The following is a 20057-nucleotide window of genomic DNA, read 5'->3' on the forward strand; positions in this document are numbered from 1 at the left end:
ATCCAAAGAATTTTCATGCGATTTTCGTATAATATGTACGCAACTTTAGACAGCCAATTATGAATTTTTGTACGAAATTCCCGAAGGGACAAACTCTTTTCAAACAAACATTTTTCTCATACGGGAACAGAACGGCGATTTTCGTTTAAAGTATACCGTTTCCGTACGATTTTCGTACAAGAAAAATCAGAAAAGAAAGACTGCGCATGATCAGAAACAATAAACAGCAAAAAAATTTTTCGTTCATTGCTTTCAATTTGCTGTGAAACAACAAGGAAAATCAGACGATCGCTCGCTCGATTTTCTTATAGTGTGTACCCCACTTTAAAGTGGTTATAAAGCTTTGTTTTTTTATAAAAATAACAAACATGTCTATACTTACCTGCTCTGTGCAGCGGTTTTGCACAAAGCAGCCCCCCGTTCCTCTTTTTCTGGGGTCCCCCCGCCGGTGCTCTAGGTCCCTCCTCTTCGTCTGGTGCCTCCAGGGAAAGCCACTTTTCCTAGGGGGTGCCCGTGCAGGCTCGCAACCCGAGTCTCACTACTGCGTCCATTGACACGGACAGTGGGACTCGGCCCTGCCCCCCCTCGTCAACCGAATTTGATTGACAGCCAATTGCTCCTGTTGCTATCAATCTACCCAATGAGGAGAGAATCAGCGGCAGGAGCCACTGCACTCGGGCACATTGTTGGATTGGATGGGTTCAGGCAAGATTCCCCACGATTCACTATCGCTCAATTCTGCAAGTGTTCTAATTTACTATCGCTGTTTTCTAGCTGGTCTAAAGCCACTTTTGACGTAAAGGGACACTTTTTGGTTGCTATGGACAATCTCCAGTTTCCAGGTAGAAAGAACAGTATATATAACATAAAACTGCATGCAGGGCATAGGACAAAGCACTGGGGACAAAAGGGATGTGAAATAATTTCATACAGTACTGTAATCTGTAAGATTACAGTACTGTATGTGTTATGATTTTACACTTTTTTGAATTTGCCGCCAGGCTCCGCCCCCGTGCGTCGGGCCGCTCGCAGGGAACGGAGCCTGGCACGGAGAGGCTTCGGAGGAGGACGGAGCCCGCAGACACAGCGGGGGACATCGCAGGATCCCGGGGACAAGGTAAGTAAAGCCACACCAGGATCCTGCGATGTAATCCCGAGTGTGGCTCGGGGTTACCGCTAATGGTCCTGAATTTTAACCCCGAGCCACACTCGGGAAAACCGCCAGGGAGGTTAAGGCCACATTTATGCAATTTATGACAACTGTGTTTTACTGCACATTACTGCAGTGCAAGATATCCAAACAAGAAGACTTGCTGCTCCAGGTGAGGTTTTGAAAGCCTGATGATCTGGACAGGTGCCCGTAATGAATAAGCACACTTGGAGTGTGTGAAATGCATCTACCAGCTTTCTGTCAAGACTTTGGGATGTTCTGAATAAAAGAATTTTGATCGAGTACAGAGAGCGGCCATTTCTTCTTTTGATTACTGCAGTGCAAGGCAAAGTGTGCACTGAGATGTGATATCAATAATTCAACTTTCACCCCAAAGCAAGTGGGCAATGCACCAGCACTGCATGCAACACACCGGGCACAATGCATAGTGGCAATGGGTCCTAAGAGATAATGGAATTATCACACTATGCTCAATGATGTTATCTCACATCTGGATCTGTAACTTTGTAGATAAGCTGATGGACTGACCACTGGACATGATCCTTCTGTTAATACCTGATCTTATGCTACGGTGAACTAAAAAAGAATAATTGCAATTCTATTGGATTTACTGCATTCCACTGAAGTTCCATACCTCTTTGTTGTAAAGGTGCCCATTACTTTAGTACAGCTGGAATTGTCTCCTCCGCATACTCCACATTTGTCAAACTGCAGCTTGGATCCTATAATTCCATCACATCCCGTACGTATACATTTCCCTTTAACACACACAGAATGGCTATAGGGCCTACATTCAGTGCCATCGGTCACCTATGGGACAAAACACAAAGTTATCATTATAGAATGAGACCTGTCCACTAGTGAAGATTCCTCTCCTCTTCAGAGAAGCCTATCCTACCCACACCTAACAACTGTATTTCCATTGTGTCCATTTGATCATCCCCCACAGCTACTCCCCTTTGTACTACTTGACCCTCCCTTCTAGATTGTAAGCTCCAACGAGCAGGGCCCTCTGATCCCTCATGTATTGATTTGTATTGTAAGTACTGTACTGTCTGCCCTCATGTTGTAAAGCGCTGTGCAAACTGTTGGCGCTATATAAATCCTGTATAATAATAATAATAATTCCACCAACCACTAATAAAAATACATATGTCATTAAAAGAAATAATAATATCTTTATTCAGGAATTTATCTAATTGTAATTTTAGGCTTAGGAAGAATTTTATGTTACCTGTTGTCTTAATCGGTACATACTTTAAAGGGTCTTTTTTGTCTTTTTCCTGGCTGTCAGCTAAAAGAGGTCAGATACAAGGTGCAGCCAATCAGAATTAATCTTTGAACTGACTGCACAGGACTGAAATTTGACTGCTCATTTGACTTCTAAGGTTGCTGCACATTGCACTAGCGCCTATAATTCTAATGCCTCGTACACACAATCGGATTTTCCACAGACAAAACCTCAGGGAACGGAGGCGTGTGCCTGGATTTTGTCTTGCAAACAAATGGCAAGGAATTGTCGGCCAACAAACATGAACGTAGTGACCTACTACGTGGTTTTTCAGCTCTTTAGCGCCACTCTTTGGGCTCCTTCTGCCAAATGTCATTATAGTAGAAGTTTGGTGAGTGTTGATTCGCGCTTTTCATTTGGCACTTTTCAGATTGTTTCCGAACGGCCGTTCGTCAACCAGACATGTTGCGGAATCGGAGGAGATAACGTGTTATTTATTATTGGCCTTGGAGTTATTGCTTTGACCCAACTTACAAGAAATAGTTATTTGACTAACTGATTGCTTTGACCCAAGTCCAGTCCAGGAACAGGAGGAGGATTTCTTGGACCAAAAATGGGTTGCTTTATTAACCGCTTCAGCCCCGGAAGATTTTACCCCCTTCCTGACCAGTGCACTTTTTGCGATTCGGCACTGCGTTGCTTTAACTGACAATTGCGCGGTCGTGCGATGTTGCACCCAAACAAAATTGACGTCCTTTTTTTCCCACAAATAGAGCTTTCTTTTGGTGGTATTTGATCACCTCTGCGGTCTTTCTTTTTTGCGCTATAAACAAAAAAAGGGCGACAATTTTGAAAAAAACCCAATATTTTTTACTTTTTGCTATAATAAATAAATAATTAAAAAAAAAAATTTTTAAAAAGGCAATAAGCGTATATTGATTGGTTTGCGCAAAAGTTATATCATCTACAAAATAGGGGATAGATTTATAGCATTTTTATTATTAATTTTTTTTTACTAGTAATGGCAGTGATCTGCCATTTTAATCGTGACTGCAACATTATGGCGGACACGTTGGACAATTTTGACACATTTCAGGGACCATTGGCATTAATACAACGATCAGTGCGATTAAAAATGCACTGATTACTGTAAAAATGTCACTGGCAGTAAAGGGGTTAACACTAGGGGGCAGTGAAGGGGTTGTGCTCCCTAGTGTGTGTTCTAACTGAAGGGGGATGGGACTGTGCAGGGAAGATAACAGATCGCTGTTCATACTCTGTATGAGCAGACGATCTGTCACTTCTTCCCTCAGAGAACCGGAAACTGTGTTTACACACACAGTTCCGGGTTCTTCGTGTCTCGCGGGAGCCTGGTGGTGATCGAGACTGTCAGGCACTCACCCAGCCGTGCCATTCTGCCGCAGTACAACTGCGGCGGCTGGTCAGCAAGTGGTTATTCGTGACCAATTATGTCATATGCCTTTGCTGCGGGAGCTCCAGGAGAATAATCCAGATGATTTTCGGAATTATCTCCGGATGACGGACCCCTACTTTCACCAACTCTTGGCATTGTTGACCCCCTATATTAAGAAACAGGACATATGCATGAGGCTTTTATTTTATTTTTTGGTTGAATAATAATGATTTGATTTGTTATATTTTCTATATTTTTGAATGCATAGAATGCAATTTTTGGTTAAGTTCTATTGGCAGATAGCATGTCTAATTTTATTTGTTTTCTTTTTTTTTAATGCACAATAAAAAAAATTGTGTAGAATAATACTTGGCTATGTGTTTTACTTCAAATGACAGTTTGGGAGTAGACAGCTACATTTTAAAAAATACAATGTAAAATTAACAAGGGACACCAACATAGTTGTATCTTTGATCTTAAAAACTACGGGATAATGGTGTTGTGGTAACTCGCCCAAATTAAAAAAAAAAAAAAAGCATAATAATATTATTCTTGATATCACTAGGAAAAAAAGCCTTTGAAAATTTGTTTGCAATAACTCCATCAGTATCACCAGCAAAGCAGCTTCATTATTATCCCATTAAAGAAGAAGAGAATTGTGCGCTGCATTTTGAGATTTCATAATTGGCCATGTCAGGAATGCTAATTCTCCATTCTCCACGAACGCTAGTTTACAAGACCGACCGCATCTGGCTCGTCCTTGGTTCCGAGCATGCGTGTTTGTACTTTGGACTTTTGTCCGACAGACTTGTGTACACACGCTCGGAAAATCCGACAACAGACATTTGTCCGCGGAAAATTTTAAACCTTGCCATCCAACATTTGTCCGTGGAAAATCCGACAACAATTGTCCGATGGAGCGTACAAACGGTTGGATTTTCCGCCAACAGCCTGTCATCACACAATTCCCGTCTGAAAATCCGATCAGGTAGTGCTGACTGCAGCAACAAAAACATGATAGATGTCATTTTTCTTACTTTATAAATTTAGGAATATTATGTCAACTATTTTCACTGAGTCAGGTTTCAGAACTTTTCTGAATATTAAAAAAAGAATATATAAATTTTTACCTTTTGGGAAAAGACAACATAATATCCAGTTCCTTTGGCTTGACATATAAGTTTGCAGACATCTCCCGGCTGTATTCCTGCGTATTTAGGAACCCACTCAACATACGTCTTCACACCTTTTGCATCGGTCTGATAACCGTTCCTGGCTTCACACTGCTGCTGCCGGAACGATTTAGCTTCACAAGGAAAAGAAGTGAAAATGTCAGTTTCACAGGATTTTCCACTCTGTTGCACACTATATTCTAAACATACAGTGGGGACGGAAAGTATTCAGACCCCCTTAAATTTTTCACTCTTTGTTATATTGCAGCCATTTGCTAAAATCATTTAAGTTCATTTTTTTCCTCATTAATGTACACACAGCACCCCATATTGACAGAAAAACACAGAATTGTTGACATTTTTGCAGATTAAAAAAGACAAACTGAAATATCACATGGTCCTAAGTATTCAGACCCTTTGCTGTGACACTCATATATTTAACTCAGGTGCTGTCCAATTCTTCTGATCATCATTGAGATCCTTGAAATGTGTAAATATCAAGACAACAATGCTGTGCTGTCTCTTTAGCTATCCCATAGTGCTCTTGGAACCTTTTTGGTTGAATATTAAAACGGTTGTATACCGCTGGACGTTTTTTCTTTTTCCCTGCAAGATAAAGTCATATGTGCTAGTATGCATTTCATACTAGCACATTATGTAAAACTTACCTTAAAACAAAGCTGTTCCTGCGCCGCAATGTCAGCACTGCAGGGGCTCCCATCTTCAACCGTTTGGCTTCTGGGTTCGCGGGTTCCGTCTTTGTGACTGGAGCCCCCCGTTCACGGCACTGGGCTCTGAAGGAAAGGCACGGGTGGTAGTTTTTTCAGAGCACATGCGCCAGTGATTTCACTGGCTGCATGTACAGTAAATATCTCCTAAACTGTACATGTTTAGGAGATATTTACACTACCTATAGGTAAGTCTTATTATAGGCTTACCTATGGGTAAAAGTAGGGATGGGCCGAACGTGGGCCCCCGGTTCAATTCGCACCAGAACATGCGAACAGGCAAAAAGTTCTAGTGAACATGCAAACCCTATTAAAGTCTATGGAGTCACGAATCAAAAGTGCTCATTTTAAAGGCTTATATGCAAGTTATTGCCATAAAAAGTGTATGGGGACCCGGGTACTGCCCCAGGGGACATGTATCAATGCAAAAAAAAAAGTTTTTACCGGTAATCCCGAGTGTGGCTCGGGGTGAATCTTCAGTACCAAAAGCGGTAACCCTGAGCCACACATCACATCGCAGGATCCAGGCAAAGTTACTTACCTTGTCCCCAGGATCCTGCGATGTCTCCTCACTCTGTGTGCGAGCCGTGTCTCCGCCGAATCTATCACACTGCCAAGCTCCGTTCCCTGCAAGCGTTGCGACGCACGGAGACGGAGAACGGCGTCAAATTCAAAAAGTTAAAAACACACAATACATACAGTACATACAGTACACTGTAATCTTACACATAACTGTATAACATTATTTCACATCCCTTTTGTCCCTAGTGGTCTGTCCAATGTCCTGCATGCAGTTTTATATTATATATACTGTTCTTTCTGCCTGGAAACGAGATTGTCCATAGCAACCAAAACCGCCCCTTTACATCAAAAGCGGTTTTGGACCAGCTAGAAAACAGCGATAATAAATTAGAATCACTTGCAGAATTGAGCGATAGTGATTTGTGGGTAAATCCGTCATCAAACACTGAAAGTAATGACAGCGACAATTCTGCAACTGAGCAAATTTCAGTGTTTTTGATTTGATTACATTATTGAATATTTTTTATTATTATTATATTATTATTTGTTATAATTATTTATAGTTATTTATTATATTATAATTTATGATTTCGTGTTTCAAACTTTATCATACCCAGTATGTCTACTAAACTCTGGTTTGGACAGATTTAAGTGAGTTATTCCTAAGAATTACAGGCCTACAATTTAAAACGCCAAATTTCCATGCAAAACATTGTACTGCATTGAGCATCAAAAACCTGACATAATCAGACTGCCAGGGAGGTTAAAACAACCATTTTTTTTTCCAGAAGCAAGGAAAAAATCGGTGTGGTTCCCCCCCCCCCCCCCTCTCAGTCCATACCAGGCCCTTCGGGTCTGGTATGGATTTTAAATTGAACTCCATGCCAAAATTTAAAAGAAAATTGGCGTGGGTCCCCCCCCCAAATCCATACCAGACTCTTATCCAAGCATGCAGCCTGGAGGACAGGATGGGGGGGGGGGCAGGCCCCCCCCCCCCGAACCATACCAGGCCACATGCCCTCATCATGGGGAAGGTGCTTTGGGGTCCCCAAAACATGGGGGGGTGGGCTGTGTGTAGTAATACTCTGGGGTTTGAGTAAAGCACCCACATTCGCACTCACGTGCACCAAACGCTCTGCACGCTGTGCGGCCGGGACTGTGTACATGAAGTCTAAAACTTATAAATCCAAAATAAAATAACATTGACCCTAAATCAGTAACGTTTCCCTGTAAGAATTAGCACTTAAGAATTAAGGGCTCTTCGCTGAATAAAGCAGTCAAAGAACAATGCAATTAAGCTGTGGTTGGTAAAAAAAAAAGCTGCTAAATTGCTCAGAAGTCACACCGCATGACTGTAAATTTCCCCAGAGTTACACAAGATAATTTAAAACTTTAAACGAAATGTCATGTGGACATTGTAAACAAGTTGCATTACTCTTTTTGTTTCATGCTGACCCTCTTGGCTGGAAGCCTATTAATTTGAGCTAATTATACTAAAGCAGGCCTGCACATACCTTCATTTGACGTACTAGCACTTAATCTCTCTAGATGAGCTCTTTGTGTCCTTGCTTGAATGCCCGCACTTTTATGTCTCTTCCTCTATGCTCCTATCACCACATCTACATCCCTATGGCCCCTGCAGCACTTCTACTGAGCCCACCACCAATCACTGCGCAGAACACACTAGTAGGAGTAGGAATCCCCTTTAGGCAGCCCTCCAGAAAATCATTTACATAAGAAAACTCTTATCTCTGATATGGCCTACCAGGTTGCTAATGTAAAAATGAACATGACCGTTTATCATCGCGCCATCATTATTATCAAATGGATAAAACTTTGTTTGCTTTGACCTTTTTTCCATTCTACATCCACTGTTCTGATAACTGAGGAGTGTACACCTTTCAATAATCCACATTGGATATAATCCATTACATATTTCATTTACCGGAATGAATAAACCTTCATGGTAAAGTCCATATTACTTCCGGAATAATAAGGGCTCTTTCACATGGAGGATCCGTATGTCCGTTTTTCATCCTTCCGTTTTCGGATGAAAAACGGACATACATGTATCCCTATGGAGCGTCGGATGTCAGTGGTGACATGTCCGCTGACATCCGACCCGCTCCGATCCGAAAAGTGTAACGGAGGAAAACCCTACTTTTCCATCCATTTTCGGATCGGATGACGACGGACTCTATGGTCTGTCATCACCCAATCCCCCATAGGGGAGAGCGGCGCTCTGACAGGACCTGTTATTTTCCTGCTCAGCGGGGACCGGCGGAGCGATCCCCGCTGAGCAAGCGGGTGTTCACGGGGCGGATCATCACTGATCCACCCCGTGTGAAAGAGCACTTTTACTAGTGCATGATCAGAGTTAAGATTTTTTCTTAGCCGTAAGCTAATTTAGCAAATAAAAATTAGTTTGAGATGGGAATGAGGGACACCTATCAGCAAAAGTGTTCAGGCATAGGACACACCCCTGGCCACGCCCCTTAAAGGAGAATTGTGCAAAAAAACAAGATTGCTTAAACCCACAAGTCCTTTTTTTTACCACTACTATTCCTTTATATTGGCTTTTGAAATTTACAAATGCAGCAATTTAGAAGAATCAGATAAAATGTTTAGTGCTAGAAAACACTTTTTGATAGATAAAAAGTGCATTTTATATACAACTATATAGATCAGACCAAAATGAGGGACAAATGAGGAGGAATGAGGGACAGAGGGACATTGCTCCAAATCAGGGACAGTTGGGAGCTATGCATTTCATATACATTTTCCATCCTTCTCCTTCAATTTTTTTCGCTCACTCTGTTTAAAAGTAATTGTTGAATTGGCCCTTTTCACTCATAGATAAACAAATGTTTCGAAATGGAGAGTTTTCGAACAGAATTCTACAGGTGTGAGGACACCTTAAAGATGGCCATAGAGAGAGAGAATTTCAGCCAGCTCCTGATGGATAGGCCCAAATTTTCTTTATAGGTGGCCTTATTGGTTGCATCCCAGCCATCATCCCCCAATCAGAAAAATCAAAGAAGCTGGGTGGAAAATTGTCAGTCGAGCAGCCCTTGCATCCAATCAAATGCAGGCACTGTTCAGGTATTATTGCAGTTGGCGGAAGCGGCTGTCAAAATATAATGGTCACGGTTGAAGATTCATCCATTTGCATTTTGTCCATACAGCATGCCTGCAGGCTGAGTGGAAAAAGTCCAGCTTACCATTTATGGAAAAAAGACCCACAAGGGGGGGCAAAGTCCAGACCATAGATGGATCGAATCTCAGCCGGCTCAGCAGGCTGATTGTACTAAAGTAGATCCATTGGTCAACTTCAGAAAAAACAGTCTGATTTTTGGCATGTGATTACTGCCAGCGGCTATAGACGCCAGCAATAATCACTGTGTTTTGCTGGCAGGGTAGCCTCAACACCGGTAAAATACAATAGCGCTGCAGGAGGAATTCTCCCATCAACACTGACTGTATTGAAGGAACAAAAATTGCATCGTTTATGGCTTGCCTAAGTTTTAGCAAGAAAACAAACAGAGCTAGAAATAAATGATATTACCCTCGTAAAGTCTTTCATTCCATTTTTTGATTTTCTGATGGAGAGGGACTTTTTTGTACCCCCCCCCCCCCAAAAAAAAAGCATTGGCTATTTTTAATATACATGTCTTATGAATAAAATGTATTCTGCACACCTCAATTTTGAAGCTTTCCTCCATGAACTGTTAAGCCCTGTATATGCGGTCGGACTTTCCGACGGAATATGTGCGATCGGAGCTTGTTGTCTGAAATTCCGACCATGTGTGGGCTCCATCGGACTTTTTCCATCGGAATTTCCGACACACAAAGTTTGAGAGCAGGCTATAAAATTTTCCGACAACAAAATCCGTTCGCGTAAATTTGGACCGAGTGTGGACAATTCCGACGCACAAAGTGCCACGCATGCTCAGAATAAATTAAGAGATGAAAGCTATTGGATATTGCCCCATTTATAGTCCCGACGTACGTGTTTTATGTAACCGCATTCAGAACGATCAGATTTTCCGACAACTTTGTGCGACCGTGTGTCTGCAAAACAAATTTGAGCCAACATCCGTCTGAAAAAATCCATGGATTTTGTTGTCGGAATGTCCAATCAATGTCCGATTGTGTGTACAGGGCATTAGGCTGTCTTAGGGTGTAAGGAAGGCCCCCAAAAACATAAAACAGTCACATAAAGAGCCCCTGTCCTGTCACTTTGCTGAATGCTTTCATTTTTGATGTTTTTTTTCCTTATTAATCTGTTTATTCTCTTTAGCTTGCAAATGATTATTTTCAGTAAAATGAATCATTCAGGTGTGATGAAACATCATATTATCTGATAGCTGAATTGTGCATCCTTGTAAAACCAACCTAGACACTAATGGGATTGTACAACATTCTCTATTATTGTTGAGATGTTCCCAGCAGGGCCCTGCTCTCACCGCTGTGATATTAGATTGTGTATTTATTATCTTTCCGTCTCACTCTGCACATCCCAATTTATAGAAAAAAAAGTCATTTGAAGAGTGCATACTGTAAATGTACATTTATTTATATCATTCAATAATGAGTCCTGACACTCTTCTGTAATGGTAAACCAGTGTTGACCAGTGGTCAACAGCCTGATTAGAACAGATGAAGGCTATTTCTTCTCGACAAAAGCTAAACACGCTGTTAAAACCCATATATGCAAAGTTTCCAAACACAAAACAAGGCTTTTCAATGCTAACATTCAATGATCTCATATGCATGGAGTTGAGTGATAGCATCTTCAGAAGTTGCAAGGATTTAGGCAAGCTGGAATTCTCATTATCGTAGAACCATAGGCACTTGGATAGAGTAAGGGAAGGGTATAATCCCCATCAGATTTTTTTTTTTCCGCCGCCTGTGTCGCATTGCAGAGATTTTCCTTTCTTTCCCATAGCCAAACAGAAAGTGAGAGCAAATTCCTGCAAAATAAGGGAATTCCTTGGGGACCCCCAGGTCACCAGAACTAGTGTCCCCATTGGAAGATTACCCCTTGACTACTTTTCTGGGGACAACCCAAAATTTGGGGTTTTGCTTTACTTTCACTTTCAATGATAACGGTAAACAGGGCAAACAGAGAGCGTGACTCTCCTTAATGGGGGGGCACAGACAGCAATAAAAACTGATAAGCGTTCTAATACCTCTGCACTTGATAAGTTTTGCCCTTAATTATACTTTAAGTATGTTAAACCTAGATCCTCTAAACTTTTTAAACTTTGTATCACTGCCCTAAACCCACCTTATTATTGCCACTATTAACATTATTGTTTTACATGGCCAAATAGTCTGAAGCAACTGTAGGCAGTTTGGAATTGGTGGTTCTGGATATGCATCTGGTCATTAGGGTGAAAGGCAATGACTTTCATGGGTTCACCTACTGTCCTGAAATGAGGACTAATCCTCTTATTTTTGCGATAGAATGAGAAGTGAATACCTCCTACAAACAAAGAGGGTCGAACTCCGATTATATCACTGACATGTCCTTTTTTTAATACAGGAGCAACATAACCCCGCCTAAGGTGACTCCTCATAGAGCATGATTAAGCCCATATGGGTGAAACATGTTAGACAGGAGCTGTCTTAAACAATCATTTAAGTGCGATGCTCTTTGTTTGTAGCAAGCATGTGGAGAGGGGATGGGCTCCTGGGATTGTACGTTGGCTGGACTGGAAATAGCGGTGACATCAATATGCTCGTGAGAGTGCTAGGACGATTTTTGTTTCTAAAGCCTGTGATTACAGTCTTGTTGTAAGTAGTTTTTTAATAAATGCCCATCTTTAATTTGGACGTGCTCAATGAGTTTCCCTTTTTTCTTATGATCACTGACTGAATCGGCTTCTGAGGATATCCTGTGGCTACATCTTTGGCTCGTTTTCACCAACGATCCCCTGCTGGGAGGCCGGATAAGTCAATCTGATCTGCACCTAATGTGAAGGGTAATAGAGCTCACAGATGCGAGTATAGACCTTGATAGCTCTTTGGATCTGGTAAGGAGACAATTTTGCCTGATTTATTCAAGCACTGGATGTTGCACTTGTCTTAAGGACTTTTGCACTTTATCACTATGGACTTTATTGTTTATATGATTTTTACTCATTATGTTTGAAGGTTGATTTACATATTTAGATATATTTGGTAACCCCCCCCACATAAATAGAAGACATAATAAAGGCTATTGCTTACCATTAGATGGACAAGAATTAACATTGCACGACCGGTTGATTGCACGCTTCCCTGTGCAGTATCTTCCACTGTTTCTTGGGGCAGGATCATTACAGTGACGATAAGCAAATTGCACTCCTCCTCCACATGTGCGAGAACACTGGCCCCATGGTCCCCAGGACCCCCAGTTTCCATGACTTGAAATCTGCATTACAAAAGATTGATAAAACTAGAACCTTCAAGCCAACAGAACTGTAGATTGAAAAAAATGATGTATTTCCAGGCCCAATGCATAAAAAAAGAAGCTGTTGGTACCTATAATAACCAACTGGATTCTCCATTTACAGAAGCGCTTTAGGCCATCAACTAACCACACAGTTAGAATACATATATGTATACGTTTATAGCTCTCATTTCTCCACCTTCAGAAAATTGGAAAAATGATAAGATGTTTCCAACTTACTGACCTGGATGCAGTTTGATTGGAATGTTTAATGTTGACAAATGTAAAGTTGTGCTTTTTGAGGACTACAAATGTGCCAGCATCAAACCTAGGGGGAGTACATCTGAGTGAATCAATCATACAATAGATTATAGATCATAGACATTCTTGCCCCTGTGCAAACCATTTTCAAAGGGTAGGTTCACCTTTACAGAGATATCTCCAATTCTAAGGCCCGGTATATCTGCACTAGGGACATTTTGGAGCATTCTAATTGGTGAGTGCTGTCACATGGGCGGCGCCGACCAATCAGCAGCAGCATAGCGTGTTCTGTCAGCTATGGAGAAGACGCCTGGATGGAGAGAGGATTTCTAAATCCCGGGCTCCTGGCACGGATATACTGGGTCTTAGAACCAGAGCTTGCCACGGTCCAGGTCAGCGGGACCGGGGGGGGGGGCCGGGAGGGGGACCTGTGTTAGTTCACCTTACAGATTTTTCTGTAAAGGTGAAGTTACACTTTAAGATCACACCTATTATTTGAACTACAAAGTTTTTACTTTGGATCCACTTTAACAAAATCTGAGAATCAAGAAAAGGAAGCAAACATGTCTCAGGTATATAAATGTGAAAAACACGAACCTTAAGGCCTCATACACACTGGGCATCAAAAACGCTGCTTTTAAGGGCGTTTTGCTATTTTTATTTTCTGCCTCTAAATGCCCTCCATGTTAGCCTATGGGGTTGATTTACTAAAATCGGAGCTCTGGTGCAGCTCTGCATAGAAACCAATCAGCTTCCAGTTTTTTATTGTCAAAGCTTATTTGAACAAGCTGAAGTTAGAAGCTACCATACACAGCTTCACCAGATTTTGCACTCTCCAGTTTTAGTAAATCAACCCCTATGCGTCTATGCACAGGAAGCAGCAGAATTTAAAGGCAAAAAAACCTTAACATTACTTGCATATTTGTGAGAGGAGCATTTCGGCAGAAAAAGCACCTGATGTGCCTAAACATGCTTAAACGCTAGGCGCATTTTGAGCTTGAGCGTTCATTCATTACAATGGCCAGAATAAATTAATATTCTGGCCAATGGAATGAACGCCCCATCACTTGAAGCACGTATGCGCACCTAAATGCTTTTGCAAAGTCTGGTTTTAGTCGCATTTTTTATGTGGTTCTTCTCCTGCCTGGAGAAAAGAGCATTCAGAAGAGCTGGGAAAATGCCCAGTTTGCATGAGGCCTAAATAAGAGAAAAGAATACATACCGAGTAGAACTTCTTTTTGGTTTTATCAACGCACTTCCCATTCAGACATATTCTCCCTTTTCCACAAGGTGTTCCCTCTACCGCAGGCAGCTTCTTGGTTAAACACACCATCTGACCTTGACGAACCACCGCACACCATAGACGTGAGCAGACATCCATCCCAGGACACACGGTATATGTCGGCCCAAAGGCAAGTTTGCATTGACGAACAGCATCATAACTCTGTCCGGGAAGCTCCTCTGGTCCCAGAATCTGATTTCTCGGTTGATCTAGCAGACAGTTCCCTGCAATACAGATCATAACAAGGTTAGACAAGAGGACACGCAATTATGTCTGGTCTTATATGGCCTTGTTTTCCTTAGGGCCTATTTAGACTATGTGCAGTAACACCTATGCATTAACGTAAGGCAAATAGACTGTGAACTTGCACTCATTTTCCCCATAGATTAATGAAAGTGGCAAAGCTTCATTTTGCAAAGAATATCCAATCAGGTGCAAGGAAAATGTAAAAAACAGCATTTTTGCCTGCACATGATTGGATGATGCTTCACCACATTCACTAAGCTATGGGGAAAATTAGTGCAACTTTTACCATGCACAATGTAATAGGCTTTAGTAAATCAACCCTAAAGTTGTATCATTGAGTTAACCCGCACTGCACAAAGGCAGTGGGGGTTATTTACGAAAAGGCAAATCCATTTTGCACTACAAGTGCACTTAGAAGTGCAGTCGCTGTAGATCTGAGGGGAAGATCTGAAATGAGGGGAAGCTCTGCTGATTTTATCATCCAATCATGTGCAAGTTAAAATGCTCTTTTTTTATTTTCCTTGCATGTCCCCCTCGTATCTACAGTGACTTCACTTCCAAGTGCACTCTCAGTACACTTTACACTTGTAGTGCAAAATGGATTTGCCTTTTGTAAATAACCCCCAGTGCACCTTAACACACCAAAATAGGCACCTGACCCTTTTTTTCAATGCACCACACCACAACACAGATGTGTGGTCTGGTGTGCTGGCAAGGTTTTTTGTTGCGTCACTCACATGTAAGTGGGCCCTTAAATTGTATGTAAAGGAAAAACTTTGGCAACACAGAATGGGCAGACTTGTTACAGATGATAGAAAGGCAACAGTAACTCAAATAACCACTCGTTACAACCAAGGTCTGCAGAATACCATCTCTGAACGCACGACATATCCAACCTTGAAGCAGATGGGCTACAGCAACAGAAGACTATGCCGGGTGCCACTCCTGTCAGCAAAGAACAGGAAACTGAGGCTACAATTTCCACAGGCTCACCAAAACTGGACAATAGAAGATTGGGAAAATATTGCCTGGTCTGATGAGTCTCGATTTTAACTGCGACATTCAGATGGTAGGGTAAGAATTTGGTGTAAACAACATAACAGCATGGATCTATCCTGCCTTGTATCAACGGTTCAAGCTGGTGGTGGTGTAATGGTGTGTGGGATATTCTCTTGGCACACTTTTGGCCCCTTAGTACCAATTAAGCATTGTTTAAACACCACGGCCTTCTATTGTTGCTGACCATGTCCATCCCTTTATGACTACAGTGTACCCATCTTCTGATGGCTCCTTCCAGCAGGATAATACACCATGTCACAAAGCTCAAATTATCTCACCACTGGTTTCTTGAACATGACAATGAGGTCCCTGAACTCCAATGGCCTCCACAGTCACCAGATCTCAATCCAACAGAGGACCTTTGGGATGTGGTGGGAGATCGGCGTCATGGATGTGCAGCTGACAAATCTGCAGCAACTGCGTAATGTTATTATGTTACTATGGACCAAAATCTCTGAGGAATTTCTACAACACCTTGTTGAATCTATGCCAAGAAGAATTAAGGCAGTTCTGAAGGCAAAAGGGGGTCCAACCCAGTACTAGCAAGGTGTACCTAATAAAGTGGCTGGTGAGTGTATATGCTGAACAGTATACATAGAACAAGCATATATCAGGAGCTCTGAAGTTACTCTTTTGGATCTGCATACTCCAGGCCACTGACTTAAAGCCAGTGCATCAGTATAATAACCAGACAAATTGCATATTTAGAAAAAGTTCAGTCTTTCTGTTTTCCCCAAGTGTTTACTTTGTTGGGAGGTACTTAGCTTATTAATAAGCAAAGTAGCATACAGATAGGACTATGGGGTTAATTTACTAAAGGGAAATAGACTGTGCACTTGCTCCAGAGCTTAGTAAATGAGGTAAAGCTTCACTTTGCAAAGAATACCCAATTATGTGCAAAGAAAATGAAAAAACAGCATTTTTGCTTGCATGTGATTGGATGATGGGAGTCAGCAGAGCTTCTGCTCATTTACTAAACTCTGGAGCAACTGCACTTGCAGAGGGCTGCAGACTTGCAAAGTGCACAGTCTATTTGCCCTTAGTAAATCAACCCCTATGAGTTTACAAGCAACTAAAGCAAATGATGAGACTGCTATGGGGCCCGGAAGCACAAGGGGCCAAAAGCTGTTTGCCTACACTATGACTTATGCAAGCGATAAAAGAATCGCAAAAGGCATTCACATGAAAGATGAACTATACATATATATATGTAGTTAGTACTCTTTTTCATTGGTGGAAATGCTGTTGAGATTAAAATTTGAGAGACAGGGCTTTCATGGTAAAGACATGGGGGGTTATTTACTAAAGGCAAATCCACTTTGCACTACAAGTGCACATGAAATTGAACTGAAAGTGCACTTGGAAGTGCAGTCGCTGTAGATCCGAGGGGGACATGCAAGGAAAATAAAAAAAAAAACAGCATTTTAGCTTGCACATGATTGGATGATAAAATCAGCAGAGCTTCCCCTCATTTCAGATTTACCCTTTAGATTTAGAGTGACCGCACTTCTAAGTGCACTTGTAGTGCAAAGTGGATTTGCCTTTCGTAAATAACCCCCATGGATCTAAAGAAAGGAGGATATGGTAGGGCTGCAGAAACTGAAGGTAGAGCACATGTGTTTTTTTCCCCAAAGTAAATGACCAATACAGTCACAGTAAACCTAGCAGACAGTTGACTGGCTGCAAAACCTTCTACACCTTCATCCTCACAGCCATCATTCTGTGTTATTATTGCACCGTCTTCGCCTTCTTCCTCTTTTGTGTATGTTTAATGTAGCCCTCAAAGTCACGTAAAAATCCTCTTCTCGCTGTGTGTTCATTTTTTTTTTCAAATTTTATCATTAGTATGTGTTCCCTAGGGTAGTGCCCTGGCTTTCTATACTTCTTTTTTTACATAAGTTTGTTTTTTAGCCCCACAAAGGAATAATTTGAATATCCAGATCTGCTTCCACGTAAACTTTAATTGGGTTTGGATTTTCAGAATTTTGAGAGCATTTCGAGAAACTGGCCCACAAACTGAACCCGGCAAATTCACGTATCCCTAATGTTTGCATGATGATGGATCTCCAATCAGGGCCATCAGCCCAATATATCTTATCAGTCCTGGCCCAGGGGCAAATGAACCCCTGACCCCCTCCATAGTCCTGCCTTGGGCAGAAGGCCCCTCTCTGGTTTTGATAAGGGACCTCATTGGGTTTTGACCCAAGCCTATTAGTGTATGACCCTTATGGCAGCGCTTGACTCCCTATGTCTATTTTTTTTTTTTTTTTTTAATAAAAGTTAATTTTTAGCCCCACAAAAGCAACTAATTGAATATGAAGATCCCCCCCCCCCATAGACTTCAATGGGGTTTGGGGAAAGTTTGCATTCTCTGTATTTTGAGGATACTTTGTGAAACTGCCCATGAATTGAAACCAGGCGAATTTTCTTATCCTTAATGTGTGCATGAAGTATCTCTACTCATGGGCAACATATTATATTAGTACTGGCCAGGGGAAAAGGCATATCCCCCTCCCACCCTATCTCTACAGTGAACAGAAGGCCCCTCTGGTTTTGATAAGGAGTCCCATCACCTACATTATGACCCCTACTCTTTCTAAATACTTGAAATCACAAACTAGAAATTGTGAGATTCAATTTTAAACCACTCAGAGGTTTTTTCTTCTTTACAGACACCGTGGATGTACGTGGCTTATGTCATGGGGTCAGCATATATGCATCCTATAGACCCACAAAAACACAACCTGAAGTTCAGCATGTCTGCAAAACAGGAAATCTTTTCTTTAACTGTAAAAAAAAAAAAGAAAAAAAGGAAATGGTCCTGCCAAAAGATAATGCTGCATTTAAAACACTAGTAATAGATGCCGGGGGAACTTTAAGCAATAGATGTATTTTTATTGAGAACAAGAAATCAGAGTACGATCCCTTCGCCAAAAGATTGAAATCAATAAGCAGACTTAGTATAGTCATATACAACATTCACTATTAAAATCCTGTTATGGGAATATGCCTGTCTTAATGCTTTCCATATCCTTGGCTGTAGAAAAGTCTTCTTTTTTTTTTTTTTAAGTGGGGTTTCATGACTGTCAGCAATTTTAAACTAAGCAAAAAAAAAAAAAAAAAAGTACAATAACAAACTCCCCCGTGGAATTCAGAAAAGCTCTGATGACTCTTAAAGAATGCCATTTGGCTAGGGTCCACTGGGACTATAACACTTGTGCCCTTGTGCCCGCCACTGGCATTGTAAAGCAGACCCTACTTTCCAAACGAGTAGCCTGTATTATGGAGGAATCCTAGTGTGTAAACCGGAACATTAAAACAGACTGTTTGGTGGAGTATAAAAGGCCGACATGAAAACAGAGTGCTGTAATTTCCAAAACAGAATTGCTCTGACCTCATCTAGCCTCTGACTCTGTTTAAGAATTCAGCATTTCTTCCAAGTGCCTTTATCAATCGGTATGTTCACAGTTACACTGGCAAGCAGAACCCTTTCAAGGGGGAAACCTTAGCTCCGTCAATAAATCATGTTACTTCAATGAAGTCCAGCTTTAAAGGATCCCTGCACTGTTTTTATAATGAATAAACTTTTTTCTTTTTTTTTTTTTGCGTATGGTCAGGTTTACTGTCTACCTAAGATGACTTATAACGCTCATCTGCGAGGGAAGGTCATACATATCTCCCAAACTTCTAGGATAAAAAGAAGGACACTTTGGCTTGGAAAATTAGGCAATGGCCTCGCCACACTATCACCATACTTTACCAAATTAAAGTGATTGCAAAGGCAGAAGGTTTTTATTTTTAAGGTAAAAAGCCTTCTGTGTGCAGCAGCACCCCTCAGCCCCCCTAATACTTACCTTGGCCCAACTCTATCCAGCGATGTTGCTCGAGAGACTCGGCTGCCCGGGACTCTCTTTCCTGATTGGCTGAGATATACCATTGGCTCCCTCTGCTGTCAATCAAAGTCAGTGAGCTAATGAGGAGTGAGAGGGGTCAGGGGCCGGGCAGCGGCTCAGTGTCTAAATGGACACACGGAGCTGCGGCTCAGTTTGGGTGCCCCCATAGCAAGCTGCTGGCTGAGGGGGCACTCAACAGGAGGGAGAGGCCAGGAGTGCCGAAGAGGGACCCGAGAAGAGATGGGCTACTCCGTGCAAAACCACTGCACAGAGGAGGTAAGCATAACATGTTTGTTATTTATAAAAAAAAAAAAACAACTGAGACTTTACAATCACTTTAAAGTGCTTGTAAAAGTTCACTTTTTTATTAAAAATAACAAACATAGCTATACTTACCTGCTCTGTGCAAGGGTTTTTCACAGAGCAGCCCCAATCCTCCTCTTCTGGGGTGCCCCGCCGGTGCTCCAGGCCCCTAATCTTTATTGGGTACCCCCACAGAAAGCCGATTTTCCTAGGGGCACTCGTGCGGGCACGCTCCCGAGTCCCACTACTGCGTTCATTGACACAGACAGTGGGACTGGGCTCCGCCCTCCTGTCAATGAATTTGACTGACAGCAGCGGGAGCCAATGCTGCTATCAATC

At 41.8% G+C, this 20057-nt stretch overlaps 1 protein-coding gene across 1 annotated transcript in view; it reads right to left on the bottom strand.

Moving 5' to 3' along the window:
• Nucleotides 1-20057, bottom strand: part of ADAMTS5 (ADAM metallopeptidase with thrombospondin type 1 motif 5) — a 181238-nt gene that overhangs the window by 31627 nt on the left and 129554 nt on the right. Inside the window, exons 4-7 of the mRNA XM_073617089.1 lie at nucleotides 14158-14441; nucleotides 12473-12656; nucleotides 4947-5122; nucleotides 1806-1981 (exon numbers count right to left, since the gene is read on the bottom strand). Coding sequence (XP_073473190.1) covers nucleotides 1806-1981; nucleotides 4947-5122; nucleotides 12473-12656; nucleotides 14158-14441 — 820 coding nt within the window. The remainder of the gene's footprint in view (nucleotides 1-1805; nucleotides 1982-4946; nucleotides 5123-12472; nucleotides 12657-14157; nucleotides 14442-20057) is intronic.

The sequence above is a fragment of the Aquarana catesbeiana genome, linkage group LG02 (genome assembly GCF_042186555.1).
Source record: "Aquarana catesbeiana isolate 2022-GZ linkage group LG02, ASM4218655v1, whole genome shotgun sequence".
NCBI lineage: Eukaryota > Metazoa > Chordata > Amphibia > Anura > Ranidae > Aquarana > Aquarana catesbeiana.